The following is a 19696-nucleotide window of genomic DNA, read 5'->3' as shown; positions in this document are numbered from 1 at the left end:
ATACAAAAGCACCCACATTCATAAAAGAAACACTACTAAAGTTTAAAACGCACATCAAACCCCACACATTAGTAGTGGGAGATTTTAACACACCACTCTCACCAAAAGATAGATCTACCAGACTGAAACTTAACAAAGAAATAAAGGACCTAACAGATGTTATGACTCAAATGGACCTAATAGATATCTACAGAATATTCCATCCTAACACAAAAGAATATACCTTCTTCTCAGCACCCCATGGAACCTTCTCAAAAATTGACCACATGCTTGGACACAAAACAAATCTCAACAGATACAAAAAAATTGGAATAACCTCCTGTATCTTATCAGACCACCATGCCTTAAAATTAGAACTCAATAACAACAAAAATTATAGAAAACCCACAAACTCATGGAAACTGAATAATGCCCACCTGAAACATCAATGGGTCAAGGAAGAAATAAAGAAAGAAATTAAAGATTTCCTAGAATTCAATGAAAAGTACAACATACCCAAACTTAAGGGACACTATGAAAGCAGTGCTAAGAGGAAAATTCATAGCTCTAAATGCACACATAAAGAAGATGGAGCAATCCCACACCAATGAATTAACAGCACAACTGAAAGCTCTAGAACAAAAAGAAACAAACTCACCCAGGAGAAATAGACGCCAGGAAATAATCAAATTGAGGGCTGAAATCAACGAAATAGAAAACAAGAGAACAATACAAAAAAAAAAAAAAATCAATGAAACAAAGAGTTGGTTCTTTGAAAAAATCAACAAGATAGACAAACCACTAGCCAAATTAACCAAAAGGCAAAGAGAGAGCACCCAAATTCACAAAATCAGAAATGAAAAGGGAGACATAACAACAGACAATGAGGAAATCCAGAGAATCATCAGATCATACTTCAAAAACCTGTACTCCACAAAAATGGAAAACCAGGAAGAAATGGACAATTTTCTGGATAAATACCACATACCAAAATTAAATCAAGACCAGATAAACCATTTAAATAGACCGATAACCCCTAAAGAAATAGAAACAGTCATCAAAAGTCTCCCAACTAAAAAAAGCCCAGGACCAGATGGTTTCAGTGCAGAATTCTACCAGACTTTCAAAGTAGAACTAATACCAATCCTCTTCAAAGTGTTCCACACAATAGAAACAGAAGGAACACTACCAAACTCTTTTTATGAGGCTACAATTACCCTGATACCCAAACCACACAAAGATGCAACAAAGAAAGAGAACTACAGACCAATCTCCCTCATGAACATTGATGCAAAAATACTCAACAAAATATTGGCAAACCGAATCCAAGAATACATCAAAACAATCATCCATCACGACCAAGTAGGATTCATACCAGGGATGCAAGGATGGTTCAACATACGGAAATCAATCAATGTAATACACCATATAAACAAACTGAAAGAAAAAAACCACATGATCATCTCCCTAGATGCTGAAAAAGCCTTTGACAAAATCCAACACCCCTTCATGATAAAGGTCTTAGAAAGAATAGGAATACAAGGAACATTTCTAAACATAATAAAAGCAATTTATAGCAAGCCAACAGCAAACATCAAATTAAATGGAGAGAAACTCAAAGCGATACCACTAAATTCAGGAACAAGACAAGGCTGTCCACTCTCCCCATATTTATTCAATATAGTACTAGAAATTCTAGCTAGAGCAATAAGACAACAAAAGGAGATCAAAGGGATACAAATTGGCAAGGAAGAAGTCAAACTTTCACTATTTGCAGATGATATGATAGTATACATAAGTGACCCCAAAAACTCTACCAGGGAACTTCTACAGCTGATAAACTCCTTCAGTAAAGTGGCAGGATACAAGATCAACTCAAAAAAATCAGTAGCCCTCCTATACACAAATGATAAAAGGGCTGAGAAAGAAGTCAGAGAAACATCACCCTTTACAATAGCCACAAATAATATAAAATACCTTGGGATAACACTAACTAAACAAGTGAAAGACCTTTTTGATAAGAACTTTAAATCTCTAAAGAAAGAAATTGAAGAAGATATCAGAAAATGGAAGGATCTCCCATGCTCATGGGTAGGTAGGATTAACATAGTAAAAATGGCAATCTTACCAAAAGCAATCTACAGATTCAATGCAATCCCCATCAAAATCCCAACACAATTCTTCACAGACTTGGAAAGAAAAATACTCAACTTTATATGGAAAAACAAAAGACCCAGGATAGCTAAAAGAATCCTATATGATAAAGCAACCCTTGGAGGCATCACCATCCCGGACCTCAAACTCTACTATAGAGCCATAGTAATAAAAACAGCTTGGTACTGGTATAAAAACAGACATACGGACCAATGGAATCGAATTGAAGACCCTGACATTAATCCATGCACATATGAACACCTGGTTTTTGACAAAGGAGCCAAAACTATACAATGGAACAAAGAAAGTATCTTCAACAAATGGTGCTGGCATAACTGGATGTCAATATGTAAAAGATTACAAATAGATCCATATCTGTCACCATGCACAAAACTCAAGTCCAAGTGGATCAAAGACCTAAACATAAATCCAGATACACTAAACTTAATAGAAAAGAAAATAGGAAGCACTCTTGAACGCATTGGCACTGGAGACCATTTCCTAAATAAAACACCGACAGCACAGACCCTGAGCACAACCATTAATAAATGGGACCTCTCAAAACTGAGAAGCTTTTGCAGGGCAAAAGACACAGTCAATAAGACAAAAAGACAGCCAACAGATTGGGAAAAGATCTTCACCAATCCCACATCTGACAGAGGATTGATCTCCACAATATATAAAGAACTCAAGAAACTAGACATCAGAGCACTGAACAGTCCAATTAAAAAATGGGCTAAAGAGCTAAACAGAGAATTCACAAAACAAGAACTACAAATGGCTGAAAGACATTTAAAGAAATGCTCAACATCCTTAATCATCAGAGAAATGCAAATCAAAACGACTCTGAGATACCACCTTACACCTGTTAGAATGGCTAAGATCAAAAACACCAATGACAACCAATGTTGGAGAGGATGTGGAGCAAAGGGAACACTCCTCCACTGTTGGTGGGAATGTAAACTTGTACAACCACTGTGGAAATCAGTATGGCGGTTTCTCAGAAAATTAGGAATCGAACTACCTCAAGACCCAGCCATACCACTCTTGGGCATATACCCAAAGAATGCTGATACATACCATAAAGATACATGCTCATCTATGTTCATAGCAGCACTATTTGTAATAGCCAGAACCTGGAAACAGCCTAGATGCCCATCAACGGAAGAATGGATGAAAAAAATGTGGTACATATACACAATGGAGTACTACTCAGCAGAGAAAAACAATGAAAGCATGAAATTTGCAGGCAAATGGATGGAACTAGAAAAAATCATCCTGAGTGAGGTAACCCAAACCCAGAAAGACAGTTATGGTATGTACTCACTCATTGTTGGATTCTAGATATAAAATGAACAATCAGACCACAACCCATAGAACCATAAAGGCTATATATATATATATATATATATAGCATGGAGGTCCCTAGGACGACTGTGGCTTATAATAAATTTCAGTTTTACTCAATTATTGAAAAAAAATAGCCAAATGAATAGAAACACATGAACTATGAACCAAAGGCTGAGGGGCCCCAGCTGGATCAGGCCCTCTGAATAGGTGAGACAGTTGACTGGCTTGATCAGTTTGGGAGGCAACTAGGCAGTGGGACCAAGTCCTGTGCTCAATGCATGAATTGGCTGTTTGAAACCAGGAACTTATGCAGGGACACTTGGCTTAGTCTGGGCGGAAGGGACTGGACCTCCCTGGACTGAGTCTACCAAGTTGATCACAGTCCTCGGGGGAGGACTTGTCCTGGAGGAGGTGGGAATGGAGGGTGGGCTGGGGGTAAGGGGAGGGCGTGGGAGGGGGGAGAATAGGGGAACCCATGGCTGATATGTAGAATTGAATGGTATTGTAAAATAAAAAATATATATCACAAAAAAAAAAAAAAAAATAAAAAAAAAAAAAATAAAAAAAAAAAAAATCATCGCTTGAGACACTGGAGAGTACAAAGCTGTAAACCAGAGCTAACAAGAGCCCACCAGGTCTTCAAAGTGGCAACACTAACAAGAACATGTCACCAGGGTAGGAGCCATTAAAGCCAACCCATGCCAGGCAATCTGAGTCCCCTTCAAGAATGTCAACAGAAAATTCGGAGCAACCAGTACACATCTTTTGGTCTTTTAATAAATTGCTCTCCCCATGCTTTAGTCATTTAAAAACAAAAACAACCTAAGTGCTCAGGATTTTAGGAGCATGTACTTTATTTGTTAGGACTTCAATCCCTTCTCCCTCAGATCTGACTGTACTTTACACATTTCTGCTAGTTGTCTCTTTCTAAAATCTTACTAGCTGATGTCTCATCCACTAATAATACATAGAAAACTATTTTACTTCAACATTAAAACAGACTTCATCGCGTATAGGAAGTTTCTTTAAATAAGGTAGTCTATGTGTGGGAGGTTTTAAATTAAGATAGTAACTTGTAGTAATAAAGGTCCCGATTACTAACTGCTTATAATGTTCTAGCATTATCTCTGTGAGCTTTAGCATCAGAAGGCCACACACTATTAGTAGGCAGGTGCTATTCTGAGGTTAAAGAGGTCACAGAGAGTGACCTTTGGTCTTACTAGCACTTGAAACCAGACTCAGGCAGTTTGATGGTAGAGCAGTGTTCTCCACCTTCCTAATGCTGTGACCCTTTAATACAGTTCCTCATGTTGTAGTGACCCCCAAACATAAAATTATTTTGTTGTTATTTCATAACTGTAATTTTCCCACTGTTAGGAATCATACTGTAAATATCTGATATGCAGGACATGTGGCAGCTCACAGGTTGAGAACCACTGTGTTAAAGCCTGTAAGCCCCAAGGCAAAGAAGGCTGTCGCCTCAAACCAGACACACACAAAAGGAAACATCCGTGTCCAAACACTCATGGCAGAAATACAGTGCTGTCAATGTTTCAGCCATTTATGAGGCTGCTTGCTTAGCGACATGCCATGACGCTGCTGGGAGAGGGGAGAGAAGCAGAAGGAACATACGAGGAAGCACAGGTTCTGTCTCTAAAAACCTTATGATGGAGTGGACTAGGAAAGCAAATGATGAGCCATCAGCAACATTTAAAACAGCAAAAATTTAAACTACTAGGAGAATTAAAAAACTAAGGCGAGTCTTGTGGGACAGACAAGAGGTTTAAGAGGACAGGTATTCTAAGTCTCTAAATGTCCCATCTGCTCTGGGAACTACTGTGGCACACACAGCGAGATGCCCAAGCACCTGGGATCACGACAGCTCTCTGGAGGTCACTGACAGAGCTGAAAGCAATGTCCCCATTTTATGAACGAGGAGGATCTCTAAGGCACCCAGCAGTAGGTGCCTTGGCCATGGCCACAAGGATTACGCAGGGAGGCAGGAGCAAAGCTGCCGTCCTGCCAACTCAGGCCAGCGCTGCTCAAACCCAGCAGCTGCTGCCTCTTTCTGTTTGTACGGAGCAACTGATGGAAAAGGAAGAAAAAGTAAAAAAAGCCACACTAAATTCTCTTTGCATCTTAGCTAGATTATCATTCAGGAGCAAAAATGACCATTTCCTCTTCTAAAATAAGAAAAGACACAAGGGCAGTCAGTGTATGAATCAAGGCTTAGCAGTACTCCATGTTGTTTCAGTAAAGCAGTAATTACCATTTACAAACACCGTAGAGTCAAATACTCTGATACAAAACCTACCTTAAATCTTCAGTTAATTTCTGTTAAAAGTTAGAAATGTTATTTAAAATATGTCACATACTTACTCTATCATAATGCTGTTCCAAAAATTCTGCACTCAGCAATTTATGTCTTGTGAGTAAATCCTAGAAAAAGAAAAAGATGTATTTTTATAGTTGTTCTCCATTAATGTTTTCCTAGGAAAGAGAATTCTAAAATATTCTGTGCCAAATTGCCTGATAAACGGATGTTAAATATTAGCAGACAGTATTTAATATTTCATTACGAATTTTACTCAGGACCATAAAGTTAGCCATGATACAACCTTGGTATCCCTGGGTCAGATACCTCATTTTGGCTCTCTGGAGCTGGCTCGAGCACATGGACAGCACTCCAGCTTGAGTTCTTTGTGGAGATAGATATACTGGGACTCCTGATCTGCAGAGGACGGATCTGTCGCTCACCTCCTGATAACCTCCCTTCACAGAGGCTTTCTGCGCGTCCGTCCAACTGTCTGCTCCTGACCCCCAACTCTGACTTGACATCACTTCCTCAGGAAACCTTTGCTGACTGGTCATAGATGTGACTCTACATTTGTTTGTGGGGTTATTTAGTAAAGCCCACCCCCCTTCATTACACTGTCACTTCCATAAACACACGACGGATCACACTGATTTTTACAAGCTTTGAGTTTCTGGCACCTAAACACTACCCAGTAATAGCAAGGGCTTAGTATCACTAAATAAATCAACGAACGAACGAACCAAGAAAATCAGAAGACATGTCTGGGAAAACATGACATTAAATGTTCTTCACAGTATGCTTTTTAAGAAGGCTTCTAACCCCACCTCCAAGATTTACAGCTACTCAAACTGCTGGATAGGGTTTGTGCTGAATTCCCTCACTTAAATAAGGATGTTCAGGAAACTGGTCATTTTCCCCAAGTCTCCCATGAGAATTAAACAGGTAAAATAAAAAAGAATTCAGTTCCAGCATTTTTGGAGATGCAGTAGTCACTCTGTAGAAACCTTCAGCACACATCTGTTGCCTAGCCTGACTTTACATACAGGACCTCCACTTGGCAGATACCCCCAACTCTGCTGTCGTAGGCAAAGAGGAAAGTGGTGGTGTGGCCAGTACTTCAGCAAGTACCAGTGGCTGCAAGGCAGAGAGGAACACCATGATGACAAAGGGAGGCATTAACGGAGAAACCATCCAAGCCTGCCTGTCAAAGAGAGCACTCTCCACCCCTTAGCCTGCTACCATGCTTGGTACCACAAGGTAGATAGGTACCACAAGGACAGGGCTTAAATATATGAGTCACTGCTGAATCCCCAGACCTCAAAACAACACCTAAAACAAGGCAGTACTCAGAAACTGGAGGGATGGATGGATGACGGACGAGTGGGTGGGTGTAGTAAGAGGTGTGTCTGTACACAGTCAGTGCCATTTCTTTTTTGTGGCTGAATAATTCTTGTGGACAGTTTGAGTAAGTGCAGCCAGAGCCTGCTGCTCTCTGGTCACAGTCTACAGAAGACTAATAGAGGGGGCATCTAAGAGGTACTGACGCTCAACCCAGCCTGGAGTTTCAGAACAGGTCAGTACAAAGCATTTACTCTAAGATGCAAAGGTCTATGGTATAAAGAGGAGCAAGAGATGGACAAAAGGGCCACATGGCAGAAAGGGAGATCCCCAACATCTCTCTACCCACGTGTTATCATCTGGGAACTCGGACTGTGGTCAATATGGGAAACAGATTTCTATGGTGTCAGGGTAGATGGGACCGAGGGGGGTACTTTAGGCAGCTAACGCAGGAGTTGGACCTTACGTATAACAGCATGAAAGCCTTCTATGAAGACGTCCAGGGCCTGGGATGGCAGAGGATTTGTTGGAAATGAGAACTTGCTAAGAGCTGGCTAATATTACAGAGGGAAAGGAAGAGACAGGGTCGCTGGAAGTACCTTCATCTCCTGGAACAAGGAAGGAACCTTAAACTGGGGTAAGATTAGGTGGCAGCAAAAGTGAAGGGAAAAGGACTTGCAGTCAGCGTGGGGTCAGTGACTTAGAAAACTTGGTCTAACCTGAGGTAGACAGAGGGTGGTGGCGCACGCCTTTAATCCCAGCACTTGGGAGGCAGATGCAGTCAGATCTCTGTGAGTTTGAGGCCAGCCTGGTCTACAGAGTGAGTTCCAGGACAGCCAGGACTGTTTCAGAGAAACCCTGTCTTTAAAAAAACAAAAAACCAAAACCCAAACCCAAAAAAAGGATCCGTCCCCAACACACCTTGGGGAAAGGGGTGTGTGGATTGTGTCTGATGTCTAGCAGAGAAGAGAGAGCAGTCACATTTTAAGATGGGCTAAACCGTCCCTTAACTCCAGGCAGCAAGTGACAGAGATGACCCTGGAGCTCCCGAAGGGCTCCTGCTACCTCCCAGGAGGGGTGCTTATTTTCACAGAGCCTTGGCAAGGAAGATGGCCCTAGGTTCCACTTAATGCTTGACCATGTCCAAGGACATGGAACTCAGTTCTACCTGTGCAGTTCACCCCTTTGAGGTCACAGGGTCATAGAGTTCTCTGAGCTAGAGTTAAACTTGTCCCTGAGTCATTGTCAGCAACTGCTGGAGCAGACAGGCTGGGTTTAATCTACTTTCTAGAAGACCCCACTTCAAATACAAGCGCATCATGGCAGGTCCCCATTCCTTCAGCTACTCCTTGAATGACTGGGATCGGAGTCCCTAATCACTTTCTAAAAGTCACCTATTTGTCTAAGCATACCTGGAAATAATGTGGAAAGGAATATTTACCTGAAAGTGAGACAATGGACTGCTCCTGATGTCATTCATCTGTGGTCACTCTGGGGATGCCACCACATTGTATGATCTCTGCACCTACTCTCTGACTACTACCATTTCCAGGTTCAGTTTTCTCACAAAGATGGTAAGACTCTTGAATAGGGGTAATTACAGACTAGTTATAACCGTACTCAGTAACTATTGCACTTAGTAGTGACTGGTTACTATTATGCTTTACCTCTCTGGGTCAAGGAATGAGCAGTATAAAGACAGTCATAGAAAGACAGAAGACCCTTAAAAATGTCTATTACTACAGAGAGCATGTGGTTTGTGCTTGTTTGGCACCGCTTTTAAATGTTTTATTTAGTATAATGTTGAAATAGCAGATTTCATTCACAATTCTGAATCTCTGACTTCTGTAAAATTTGTCTCTAATAATTTGTGTCTGTATTCCTTGGCCCCCCAGCTTGTACAAAACAATAACCACCAAGTTATTTACTTTACTCCCTCATCCTGTAATTTATAAGGTTAGATACTCAAGTTATCTGCATTTAGTTTCATCCTGTTCTATACTGGCTTCTCAAGATCTTTAGCAATCTTAGGATCCAGTTTCTGGCCAGTGTCTACATACTTGATGAGTATACATAGTCACCCTTTAGTCATTAATAAAAAGTTCAGCTGAGCTGGGTGGTGTTAGCGCACGCCTTTGATTCCATCACTCGGGAGGCAGAGTCAGGCAGATATCTGTGAGTTCAAGGCCAGCCTGGGCTACAGTGAGTTCCAGGAAAGGCACAAAGCTAGACAGAGAAACCCTGTCTCGAAAAACAAAAAACAAAACAAAACAAACAAACAAAAAAAGGTCAGCTGAGCTGGCTGGGAGAACCCATAGGGATCTGTTACATAACTCACCTTGAGTGGTAGCACTCAGTTATCAATGATATGGATAAGCATTTGCCCAGTTAGTTGTAAGCTTACCTCCCTATCTCCTTGAGAACATCTGTAGGACTACTAACGACCCACCATGCCCTCAAGCTTCTCGGAAGGCGTCACCTAACAGCAACTTGCTTGCTCTACACAACGTGGCAGTGCTATGTACTTGTATCACCTAACTTTTAACTAGCAGATAAAAAAAAACCCTTAGCACTCCTGACCTGGGGGCTCTGAGCATCAGCAGACTAAGCTCCCTCTTAGTGAGCCAGGCACACCGTCAGCAAACAGGTTCCCTTTCATGCTTACAAATCATCTCTCTGGAAACACTCTAGACCTGTCACAGGCACTGTCATCTCAAGCTCCAAGCACTACTCTGTCTTCCTAGGCTCCTTTAGTCTGAAAAATACAACTATCTGTCAGCTTCAAACGTCTCTCCACCTCTTTCATCCCCAAAACAAACCCCTGCTGGTTACTAGCAGGTAATTGGCCACCTGGTTTGCTAGCTCAGTACTCATTCAAGCTCTGGATCCCAGACACTTTTAGAAAGGATGGTTTTAAGCCGGGTGGCGGTGGCACATCTCTGTAAGTTTGAGGCCAGCGTGGTCTACAAAGAGAGTTCTAGGTCAGGCTCCAAAGCCTTTCGAAACCTTGTCTCAAAAAACGGGGGTGGTGGTGGTGGTGGTGTGGTTTTAGTGTGAAGACACAGCACCTGTCACACAAGCTCCCTGTGTCTGAAAACTGTGCAGAGTATCTTTTCTTAAAAGGCAACATGCAGAAAGCCACCTCTGCAGAGGGATACCCACAAATAGGAAAAGGAGAAACCCTGCTCTCTTCTCACAGGCACCTTCGTCGGGAAAGTGCTGGGCTGTCTCGGGTGTGTGTGTGTGTGTGTGTGTGTGTGTGTGTGTGTGTGTGTGTGTGTGTGTGTGTGTGTTCTCCTGCTCCGACCAGAATTATCGTCAGGGAATAAGGTAGCTTGGATCTGTCTGGTACTTAGCTAGTCTGAGATTAGAGGGTAGGTGTCTCTCTTCCTTGCACATCTATGGTCTTGTCTATAGGCCATGCTCTGTTCACTACTCAGAGCCTCTCATGTGCTCTCTCTTTCTGTGTTACCAGGAATCGAGATCCAGCCTGGCTCAGAGCTGTTTTCTGGAGTGCACCCTATGAATCCCAACTGGTTTTTGAAATTTCTTTTCTTCAAGGAGACACCACCTGCCTGGCTCTGCCAGACCCTTCCCTTTCTTGCTACCATAACCTGAGAGGGCTGTGTTACCCACAGTGTTACCTCACCATCTTATCCTTGAGGAGAGGTAAATGGAAGAAGCAAACCTAACTGAGATGAGATTACCAGCAAGGCCACACAAGACCGTCAGGTTTCACACTTCCGGCATGTAGCCAACACATATTCCTCACCTTGGAGCCAGTTTGGCCATCTGTGCCAGGAGCATGTCATCCATGTCCTCCATGTGGTGAGGAAGCTGGCTGCATTCTCCCATACCACTGCTGCTCCTCAATCCTCTTCCCTCACCCTCCTGCGCCCAAAGTGCTGCCACTCTCGGGATCCTGTCTTTCCACACTGGTCTCTCCTTGACACAGGGGCTGCTACTACACCTCCCTTCATGCCGGGTCGCTGTTCCTGAATGGGACACTCCCTTCCATCGATGCATTCTAATCATGAGTCCTATCCCACCACTGCCGTGACACCTAAGACATCATAGTGACCACTCCATGTTATGAGCTCAAATTCACTGCAGTTACGTATATGTATCTGAGGTCTTCCCTAAAGCTTCTGCAGAAGTTGTACTGATTCTGGGAGATGAATCCTGGGCACCACTCACACCATGGCACTATTCTCAGCCAGGGTGAAACCCTACTGGCCAGTTCCCAGGCCTTCCTCCTGTCCCAATGTAGTCATCACCCTCACCTATGTCCTCACCTCAGGTGCTCTTTATTAAAAAGCTGAGCTCTTAATAGGGAAGTGAGCTTTTCTCACCGTGTAAGTGTTCATGGCATCTGAGTGTGTGTGAGCTACATGTAAGTATACTAAACACGAATTCAACAACTTATAAGGTCATTTAAGGGGATATAATACATCAAGATTTATCATCATGGGGGAAAAAAGGAAAATATAAGATTGCTGCTTCATTTATATACCATAAACAGAAGCTTGCAACTAAAGAAACTGGCAGGGTCACACACATGCATTCAGTATATGAAAAGGCACAGGGAGGTAAGTTAGTCAGATGGGAATGGAGGGAACAGTAGAGATGATACTGCTCCTTTGCTGTGACTCAATTATGCTCTGGTGTGAGGAAGTGAACCCTGCCTTGGGCCTGTCAACAATAGTGGGTTTCTCCATACTGAATGTGGTTCTTATATTAATAACATATATTCCAAAAAATATGGCCTCTGAGCAGAGGCAATCACATCACCTCATCTAGTGCTAACCAAAGGAAGTACTGCAGAGAATTCCCCCATCACAAGAGAAAGCCTGGTTGGTGGGTATTCTGTATATTATCCATGCCACATTTAGTGGACGATTTAACAGGAAAAGTGCAATTTTGACCTTACAAGACTTTTGCCTTTCCAATGAGATAGGAGAATTTAATTCTCCCACCTTTTTAGGCTGTTCTGGTATGTGTGTGTGTGTGTGTGTGTGTGTGTGTGTGTGTGTGTCAGGGTGGGGGGGGAGGCGGGGGTTTACTACAAATACCTAAAACATACCAATTCATATAAAATACATCTTTTTTATTTCCACTAGAGGGCAGTCGTGTATAGAGTAGGGGAGACACAAAGACTGGGAAACTGCAAAGCTGATCTGACTTGCAAGTGTGTTTAGAATTCAATGTTACCTTGAACGTGGCAAATGCATCTGAAGCTATGTCAAATGTTGACATTTCAACATATCTGAAGAAATCATAAAACTGTTCCGACCACAAAATGATTTTTGCAAGTGGTTCATGTCTGATGCATTCTCTTAACATTATTCCACAATTAAGGGCTATTTCTGGAGATTCATACCTGTAAAAACAAAACAAAGCAAATAAAGCCATATATGATTGTTCTTTCAAAACAGCAAAAGTGAGCATTTCAAACTTTCTTAACAGAAGTTTCAGACACTCCTAACTAAGTGACCACAGCAGGTTACAAAAGGTATTTCTCTCAAGAGTACACAGCAGGGTCACTTAATCTGGACCCTACAGCTGTGTGCAGAGATGGATAGCTGCCTTCAATGAAGAAAAATCAGCTACGGCAGAAACCACAAGAGCAGAAGTTCCGTGTCTGAAAACATCTAGAAAGAACCGGACCATTCGATCCATGTGCTTAGCTTTTACCTATTGTGCTCACAACAACCAGAAGAACCAAAAAATTGAATAGAAGAGTAATACAGAATACTCTTTCCAACTTCAGGAATTCGGTATAAACATGGTATAAACATAGGTCCATCAAATATACAGCATTAATACTGTATTAATAATCATTGTTTCAACAGTTCTTTCAGACCCTTAGAAACATGTAAATCCTATAAAACTGCAAGCCTCGGGATGAAGAGATGGCTCAGAGGTTAAGAGTACCAGTTGCTCATCCAGAGGCCATGAGTTCAATTCCCAGCAACCACATGGTGGCCTACAACCATCTGTAATGAGATCTGGTGCCCTCTTCTGACCTGCAGGCATACATGCAAGCAGAACACTATATAATAAATGAACAAATCTTTAAAACAAACAAACAAACAAACAAACAAACAAAAAAACCCTGCAAACCTCACCTCATTCCAAGGAGTTTACAGAACATCTCTACCACAGAGAACCTGGGGACCCTAAGAGTACACAGGGGACCCCAAGACCCTGGAGCCTCCTCAACAACTCTCCAAACACAGCCTTTCTCTTTCTTCTCAGCTCCGTCTCGGCATTTCTTCTTCCCTTCTCAAGCACACCACCGCCTTTCACAGGCTGACACCTGCTCATACAGGCTGCTCTCATCTTCCATGCTACACTCACTGGCTCTAGCTCTTTCCCACTGACAATCTCCCATAGGTTTTTTTGTTTGGTTGGTTTTTGGTAGTCAGCATTTCCCAATACTCTACTGAAATAATTACTTGGCCAGCAGAGACTTCCTCTTGGCCAAAACAGGACTAACCAAGCTCCATCTGTGTAATGTCCTGATAGTATTCATCTTTGCTTGGCTTTCTCTTTTTGGTTTTGGTTGGTCAAACCCAAAGACCCGTGAATGCTGGGTAAGTATTCTATCACGGGGCTAATCCACCCCCACCCCAGCACTATCCCATCTCTGAAAAAAAAATAGGATAGAAAAAACTCCTCCCAGTTCTCCTTTTTCTCTCCCTGATGGTTCCCCTTTCTTTCTGCTGAGGTCTTCACCTGCTAAGGAGCGCCCACAATGTCATGGCCCCCACCACCATAATGAGTTTCCTTTCCCAATGTCTCTGACAGCCTCAAGTAAAGGTCGACATAAGCTAAGTGCATCTAACGTGAAATCTCATCCCTCCGTTCCACACCAGGACCCCACCCCCTGCCCCTCAGGTCTCATTTTGGCAGTACTGCTTTGTCACCAACACCTAGTCTAACAGACCGTCCATGGTGGTGCGATGTCTGTCATGTTGGCTACTAAGCCATGAGCATTTGAAATGTGGCTAGTGCAAAAGAGGGATGGAATTGCCATAATTTAAAATTAAGTCATTACACATGGTTAATAACTACTCCATTAGATAGTGCAGTTCAAAAACTTCCCTTCTTCCTATCCCAGCTCCAAATCTCCAACTTTCAAGAACTTCCTGTTTTGGAATCATCTGGACTCTTTCATTCTTCTTTTAGAGTCTCTTAGCTTTGCTACCTTCTGTCTATTCCCACTGCTGCCTTCACTCGTGAACGTTCTAACCAGCAGCACGTCTGCTCAAGCGCGGCCTTAAATCACCTACCCAACAAAGAAGCTTACCACCAGCATTTCTAGTTTAGCAGTTCAAAACTACAGCCAAACCGACTGCTGGGCTCACGGTCCAGTCTTCCACTCACTGGATCCATTGCTCTGGGACAGGCCATCTCCTAGCCTGGCATAAAATGCTGCTGATCACATGGTATTCATTCCTGCCCTGGACCTTTACACCAGAGATATGCCACCAGGATCCTTTGCTTTTAGTGACCCTTGCAAACCCACAGACCTTGAGATCCTGCAGTCTTAACTTGTTGCCTAGCAGCCCTATCTTTGTCCTCTCACTGTACATATGCTCATGGATCCTCAACCAGAGCAGGCCTGCCTTCCTCTGCCTCACTTAGGGCACGGCATTCAGCATGCTGACTGGCTCTTATTTGATTAAAATTTCTGTTCACAAAATAATAGCTGAGCACACCATTGATCTTGCTTATCTCTAATAAACAGGAGACTAGCAGGACAAGTAATGCAGTCCGGTACAAGTTTGACAGGTTTTGATGGGAGTTTGTCAAGCTTGTCTCAATGACTAAACCACAAGCCAGTGAGTACAAGACAAACAGTTACTCTGCACAACCTGTTAACACTAGACTAGAGATCACAGTAGATTAAATAGCCAGTAAAATTCTACTGTTTCCAAATCCAGGCCGATGCTGGTACTTCCCGTATGCACACTAGAACTAGCAGCACAACCAGCCAATGACAGGTACCTTAAAAGATGGCTTACAGTGGCTTCTTAAAGAATGCTACCTCCCAGGTCAGGCAGGCATCATATAAAATGAGTAAGGGAGCAGAAAGCAAAGAAGCCATCACAGAACAACTGGACTCTACCAAAAGAACAAAGGGGCCAACCAAATGAGCATACAGTGGCCTAAGATGAGACAACTTAAATTTAAAAAAGTAATGTTCACAATGGACCACATGTTTATGATGGTTAATATACTGACAGTCGACTTGACAAGATAAGAATCATCTAAGAGGCAAGCCTCTCAGCACACCTGTGAGGAACGATCTAGACCAGGTTAGTCTCTGGACATGCTTGTGAAGGAGGATCTTGACTGTGTGAAGTGGGAAGACCCTCAGCTATGGTCAACACCACTCCAGGACTAGGTCTGCAGTCTTGGACTAAATAAAAAGGTGAAAGTGAGCCAAGTGCCAGCACTCGTCACTTCCTGACTGTGGTGCAATGTGAGCAGCGGCTTCAAGCTCCTTCACCATGGCTTCCCACTACATCCTTCAACTGTGGTCACAAAGTCAAACCCATCCTTCCTTCCTTAAGTTGCTTTTGTTAGGATTATTTTAGTATAGCAACAGGAAAGTGCCTGATACAACATCCAATATCTATTCAATGTGTATCCAAGTTAGTAGCTAGAGCACCAATGAATTCAAGGAATGGCACTGGCTTTCCCCAGACAGACTGTATCAGGAGCTAGCCAAGTCATCACTGTTGAGAGGTTCTACTTTATTGGGGGGTTGGGGGAGGACCAAAAACATTTAATTAGAAGAAGCAATACCAGAATCTACAGTGAACTCTCATTTATTTATTTACTTATTGACTGGAGGCAAGAACTTGCTATATAGCCCTGGCTGGCATCAAACTCATGGAGATCTACCTGCCACTGCCTCTGCCTCCCAAGTGCTATGATTAAAGGCCTGTGACACCACATCTGGCATAGTAAACTGGTGTTTTAAATCAGGATAATATCCTTGGTAGATATAAAAATCATCTAAATTCATATAAAAGTCCATGGTGAAAGTTTGATAGCAAACTTCAAAACGAACAGACAAGATCTGTATCCAACCAATGATTACTCTCAACTTCATTTTCAGTGAGACAATGGTGCTTATAACATGTGACAGGCAGTACATGGCATCACCCATGATGCTTTGTTCAACGTGAATCTAAATCTTACCCATCAGTTCCAAGGGATAAGAGATGGTGAATTATGCTAAATAACATGATAGGAATGTAAATTTAAAATATAAGACAAAAATAATTTTTCAGAGACAGTCTCATTATGGAGCTCAGGCTGGCCTATTAAACTTTCTATGCAGCACAACAAAATGACTGTGACCCTGGGGGAGCCTCCTGCTTTTGCTTCCTAAGTGATAGGATAGCTTTCTACAGAACAAATGACCCAGTTGCTTAATAAATGGCATATATTTTTTTTAAATGAGGGGATTAACTATTATAGATTAACTAAGAGTTTTATCTATAAAATTCAGTTTGTAAACCTTGTTAAAAAAGAAAACCAATTTAAACAAACTCATTTTGTTAAAATCAAGGATATACAGAAGCTGGGCCCTGGGTTGTAGCAGGTATGTAGAAGGTACTGTGGTTGTTCCAGCCTGCATGGTACACACACACTGTATGTGCGTGATGACCATGGATGAACAAGGCCATCATTGTGTGTAAGGAAGAAAGAGTGAGGACCATAGCAAGCAGGGATGGCGTAAGTTAATTAATGGCTCTGGTGAGGTGTTCTGGGTGGGAAGGTCTGCTGTCTTTTCTTTATGGTTGTATGCTCAGTTCCCTAATAAAGTGCAGTGGAAGGAAGGTGGGTGTGGGTCCCAAGCCGAGCTCCACTCTCAGGCTTTTCCTTCTTGCTGAGGATTCTGCTCTGACCAGCTCAGGTGAGAGCTTTAAACTTTAAACTGTCCTTCACAAATCTTATTTTAGCCTAGAGTTAACAGTTCACGCTTTTAATCTTAACATTTAGAAAGCAGAGGTAGGTGAATCTTTTAAGTTCAAGGCCAGCAAAAGTTACACAGTGAGACATAAGTTGTGTGTGTGTGTTTTAAATTTTATATACTGTCTAAAAAATATTTACATCAAAGTTGTCATGAAATAATAGGAAGTGTTAACTAATTTATAGATTTTTAATAAACCTCCGGCTTTTATGGCAAAGGAAATTCTGGCTTCAATAACACATTTTTAAGAACACCCAAATTTCAGGCTACTCACACAGCACATTTCCACAGGGACACTGGACAACAAAAGTTCTGTACAGCAACACATTGAAGAGGCAACATGGATGGGTAGAAACAGAAAGGAGGAAGCAGGACGCTGGCATGTGACATGCCATTGACTCATGCTTTGTCTAAGCAAGTCTGAACTTGGGAGAAGTGTTAAACCACGTAGATACAAATCCTCATGAGGTAAGCTGTAAAGCTAGAGGGAGGGGAGCAAGCTGATTCACGCCAGCAGTCATGCCAGGAACATGCTTGCCCACTAGTTTAGCAGAACACTGACAGTGCTGGGATGGTCCTGAGAGCTGGCAAGCACTGCTGGCATGGAGCAGGAGACTGACTACCTTGCTAGCCAGGTGGGCTCAGTACTGAGAAAGAAGAACTTTTTACTTTTTTTCTAAAATGCACAACTACCCAAATCATAAATGCCTGCATGCTTAGTTTAGGATAACTCCTGGAAGATGCACAGTGATGACCCCATAGTGCATGCTCTGTGGAGTGAGGGTGAGGAGCAAGCATACCCCACTACGATTCTTTTGCTGCTGCCAGGTGCAGAGGAGGCGTCTCTGGACTCACAACTTGGCTGGGATTTCAATGGACTTCAACCGTTTCAACATTATAGACAGAAATAAGGCTCTATGTCTTTCCTAGGGGTTCATAATTCACCCAATTTTAAGCTTACATCTACAGGGCATGTTTGTGTTAGTTTACAGGTCAAAAAGTTAAAAGGGAAGTATGTTCAAGAGCTACAGAAAAGTGAGCTAAAACTATACAGAAAAATCTTCCCATATTCACCAGCCTGGTTATCTATCCCCACCCAAACAATTTTTCCTTTTCATTTTCAACTAAGGATATAAACTTTATCACATTGTACATACCCTTTCAATAACATGAACAAAATATTCTGTTGGGTGCAGATGTATTCAACAGTAGGAGTTCTTGTACCAATTTGTCTTCTGAGAATATTGTTGAAAATTTGAGCCACGTCTTTTTTGCCCTATTAGGAACACAATCATTAAAATATTTACCTGTCTAAATATTAAAATGCCCATCCACCCTTCAATATAAAGTCAAAAAGCCATTGTGTATTAGGTATGACTGAGTATCTGACTTTACAACATTTGTAGACATTAAAATTCTTATTTTATCTAGTTATAATCCCAAATTTTTGGTTTTAATAGTGTACAATTTTTAAACACAATTTTATCGACAAAGTAAAATCTCATGACAATCCATACGTGATTTCAACCACCACTAAGGCTCAAAAGCACACTGACTCACTATGGAGAGCAGATGTTGATAGTACACTTACAACCTTACACAAGTGGATACTTCTGTTGTGAATAATACAAAGTGTACATTTTCTTCTACAGAAATGGAAAGGGAACAGAATGTACTCTCAATGTAATGACTTCAGAGAATTCTGTAAAAAGCTGAGCTTTAATAGCAAGTAGATAATCTCTATTAAGTTCAGTCACTTAGGAAACACTTTATATATAACTATATATATATATATAACTTTATATATATATAACTTTATATATATATATATAAAACTATATTAATAGGAAAAGCATTAAGTATCACGATGCAGTAGTTCAGAGATGAGAACTTTCCAACACCACTGCACAAAACAGATAGATCACCTACTGAACCTTAACAATCAGAAAGCTGCCTAAGAAATCAATCATGGACAACCAGTCTTCAAGAGATGTTTCAGAACAGCCACTCTCACAAGGCTGAGAAAGCCCAGAGAGCACTGAGGTCCACGGACTTGGGGCCTGTGTTGGCTCTGGTGCAGTAATGGTAATTTCTCTAAATCAGTCCCATGGCACACACTTAAAACAAAAAAAACCCTGATGTCTCTAAAGTCTCAAATGGGGAACAAAATGGGTAGAGACAAAGGAGAAGGATCAGATATCCCAAGTGCACCCCTCAAGTTAGCAGAGAAAATAAACTGTTAGAATTCGATGAACTATTAAAAATACATAAAATCAGACGTATAAATGGAAATATCAGTTCTATCTTCTCTATAGTAGGACAAAAATGTTTTTCTTTATTTTAAGGATTAATGAAGTATCCACCCTTCCCTTCTTCAAACTATATCATATCATCCCCCTCCCCGACAAAACCTGCACAGACATCTAATCACTTGGGCTGATAGACACTGAGACTTAAAGCACTCTCATGATAGCCAAAGAGGCTGCTTTGTGACCATGCAGAGTTTTTCAGGCTGGAATCAAGGGCTATCATCTTCATGAACTCACTATACACCTAACACGCCA

At 41.8% G+C, this 19696-nt stretch overlaps 1 protein-coding gene across 2 annotated transcripts in view; it reads right to left on the bottom strand.

Moving 5' to 3' along the window:
• The window catches only part of Cab39 (calcium binding protein 39), a 98664-nt gene that overhangs the window by 11068 nt on the left and 67900 nt on the right, over positions 1–19696 (bottom strand). For both annotated transcript variants that reach the window (XM_028876206.1, XM_037210038.1), the window contains exons 4-6: positions 18290–18408; positions 12350–12518; positions 5863–5922 (exon numbers count right to left, since the gene is read on the bottom strand). In XM_028876206.1, the coding sequence (XP_028732039.1) occupies positions 5863–5922; positions 12350–12518; positions 18290–18408 (348 nt within the window). The remainder of the gene's footprint in view (positions 1–5862; positions 5923–12349; positions 12519–18289; positions 18409–19696) is intronic.

This window comes from Peromyscus leucopus, chromosome 13 (genome assembly GCF_004664715.2).
Source record: "Peromyscus leucopus breed LL Stock chromosome 13, UCI_PerLeu_2.1, whole genome shotgun sequence".
NCBI classification, from domain to species: Eukaryota; Metazoa; Chordata; class Mammalia; order Rodentia; family Cricetidae; genus Peromyscus; species Peromyscus leucopus.
The sequence above is the reverse complement of the archived record's forward strand: the minus strand, read 5'-3'. Positions and strand labels throughout refer to the sequence as shown.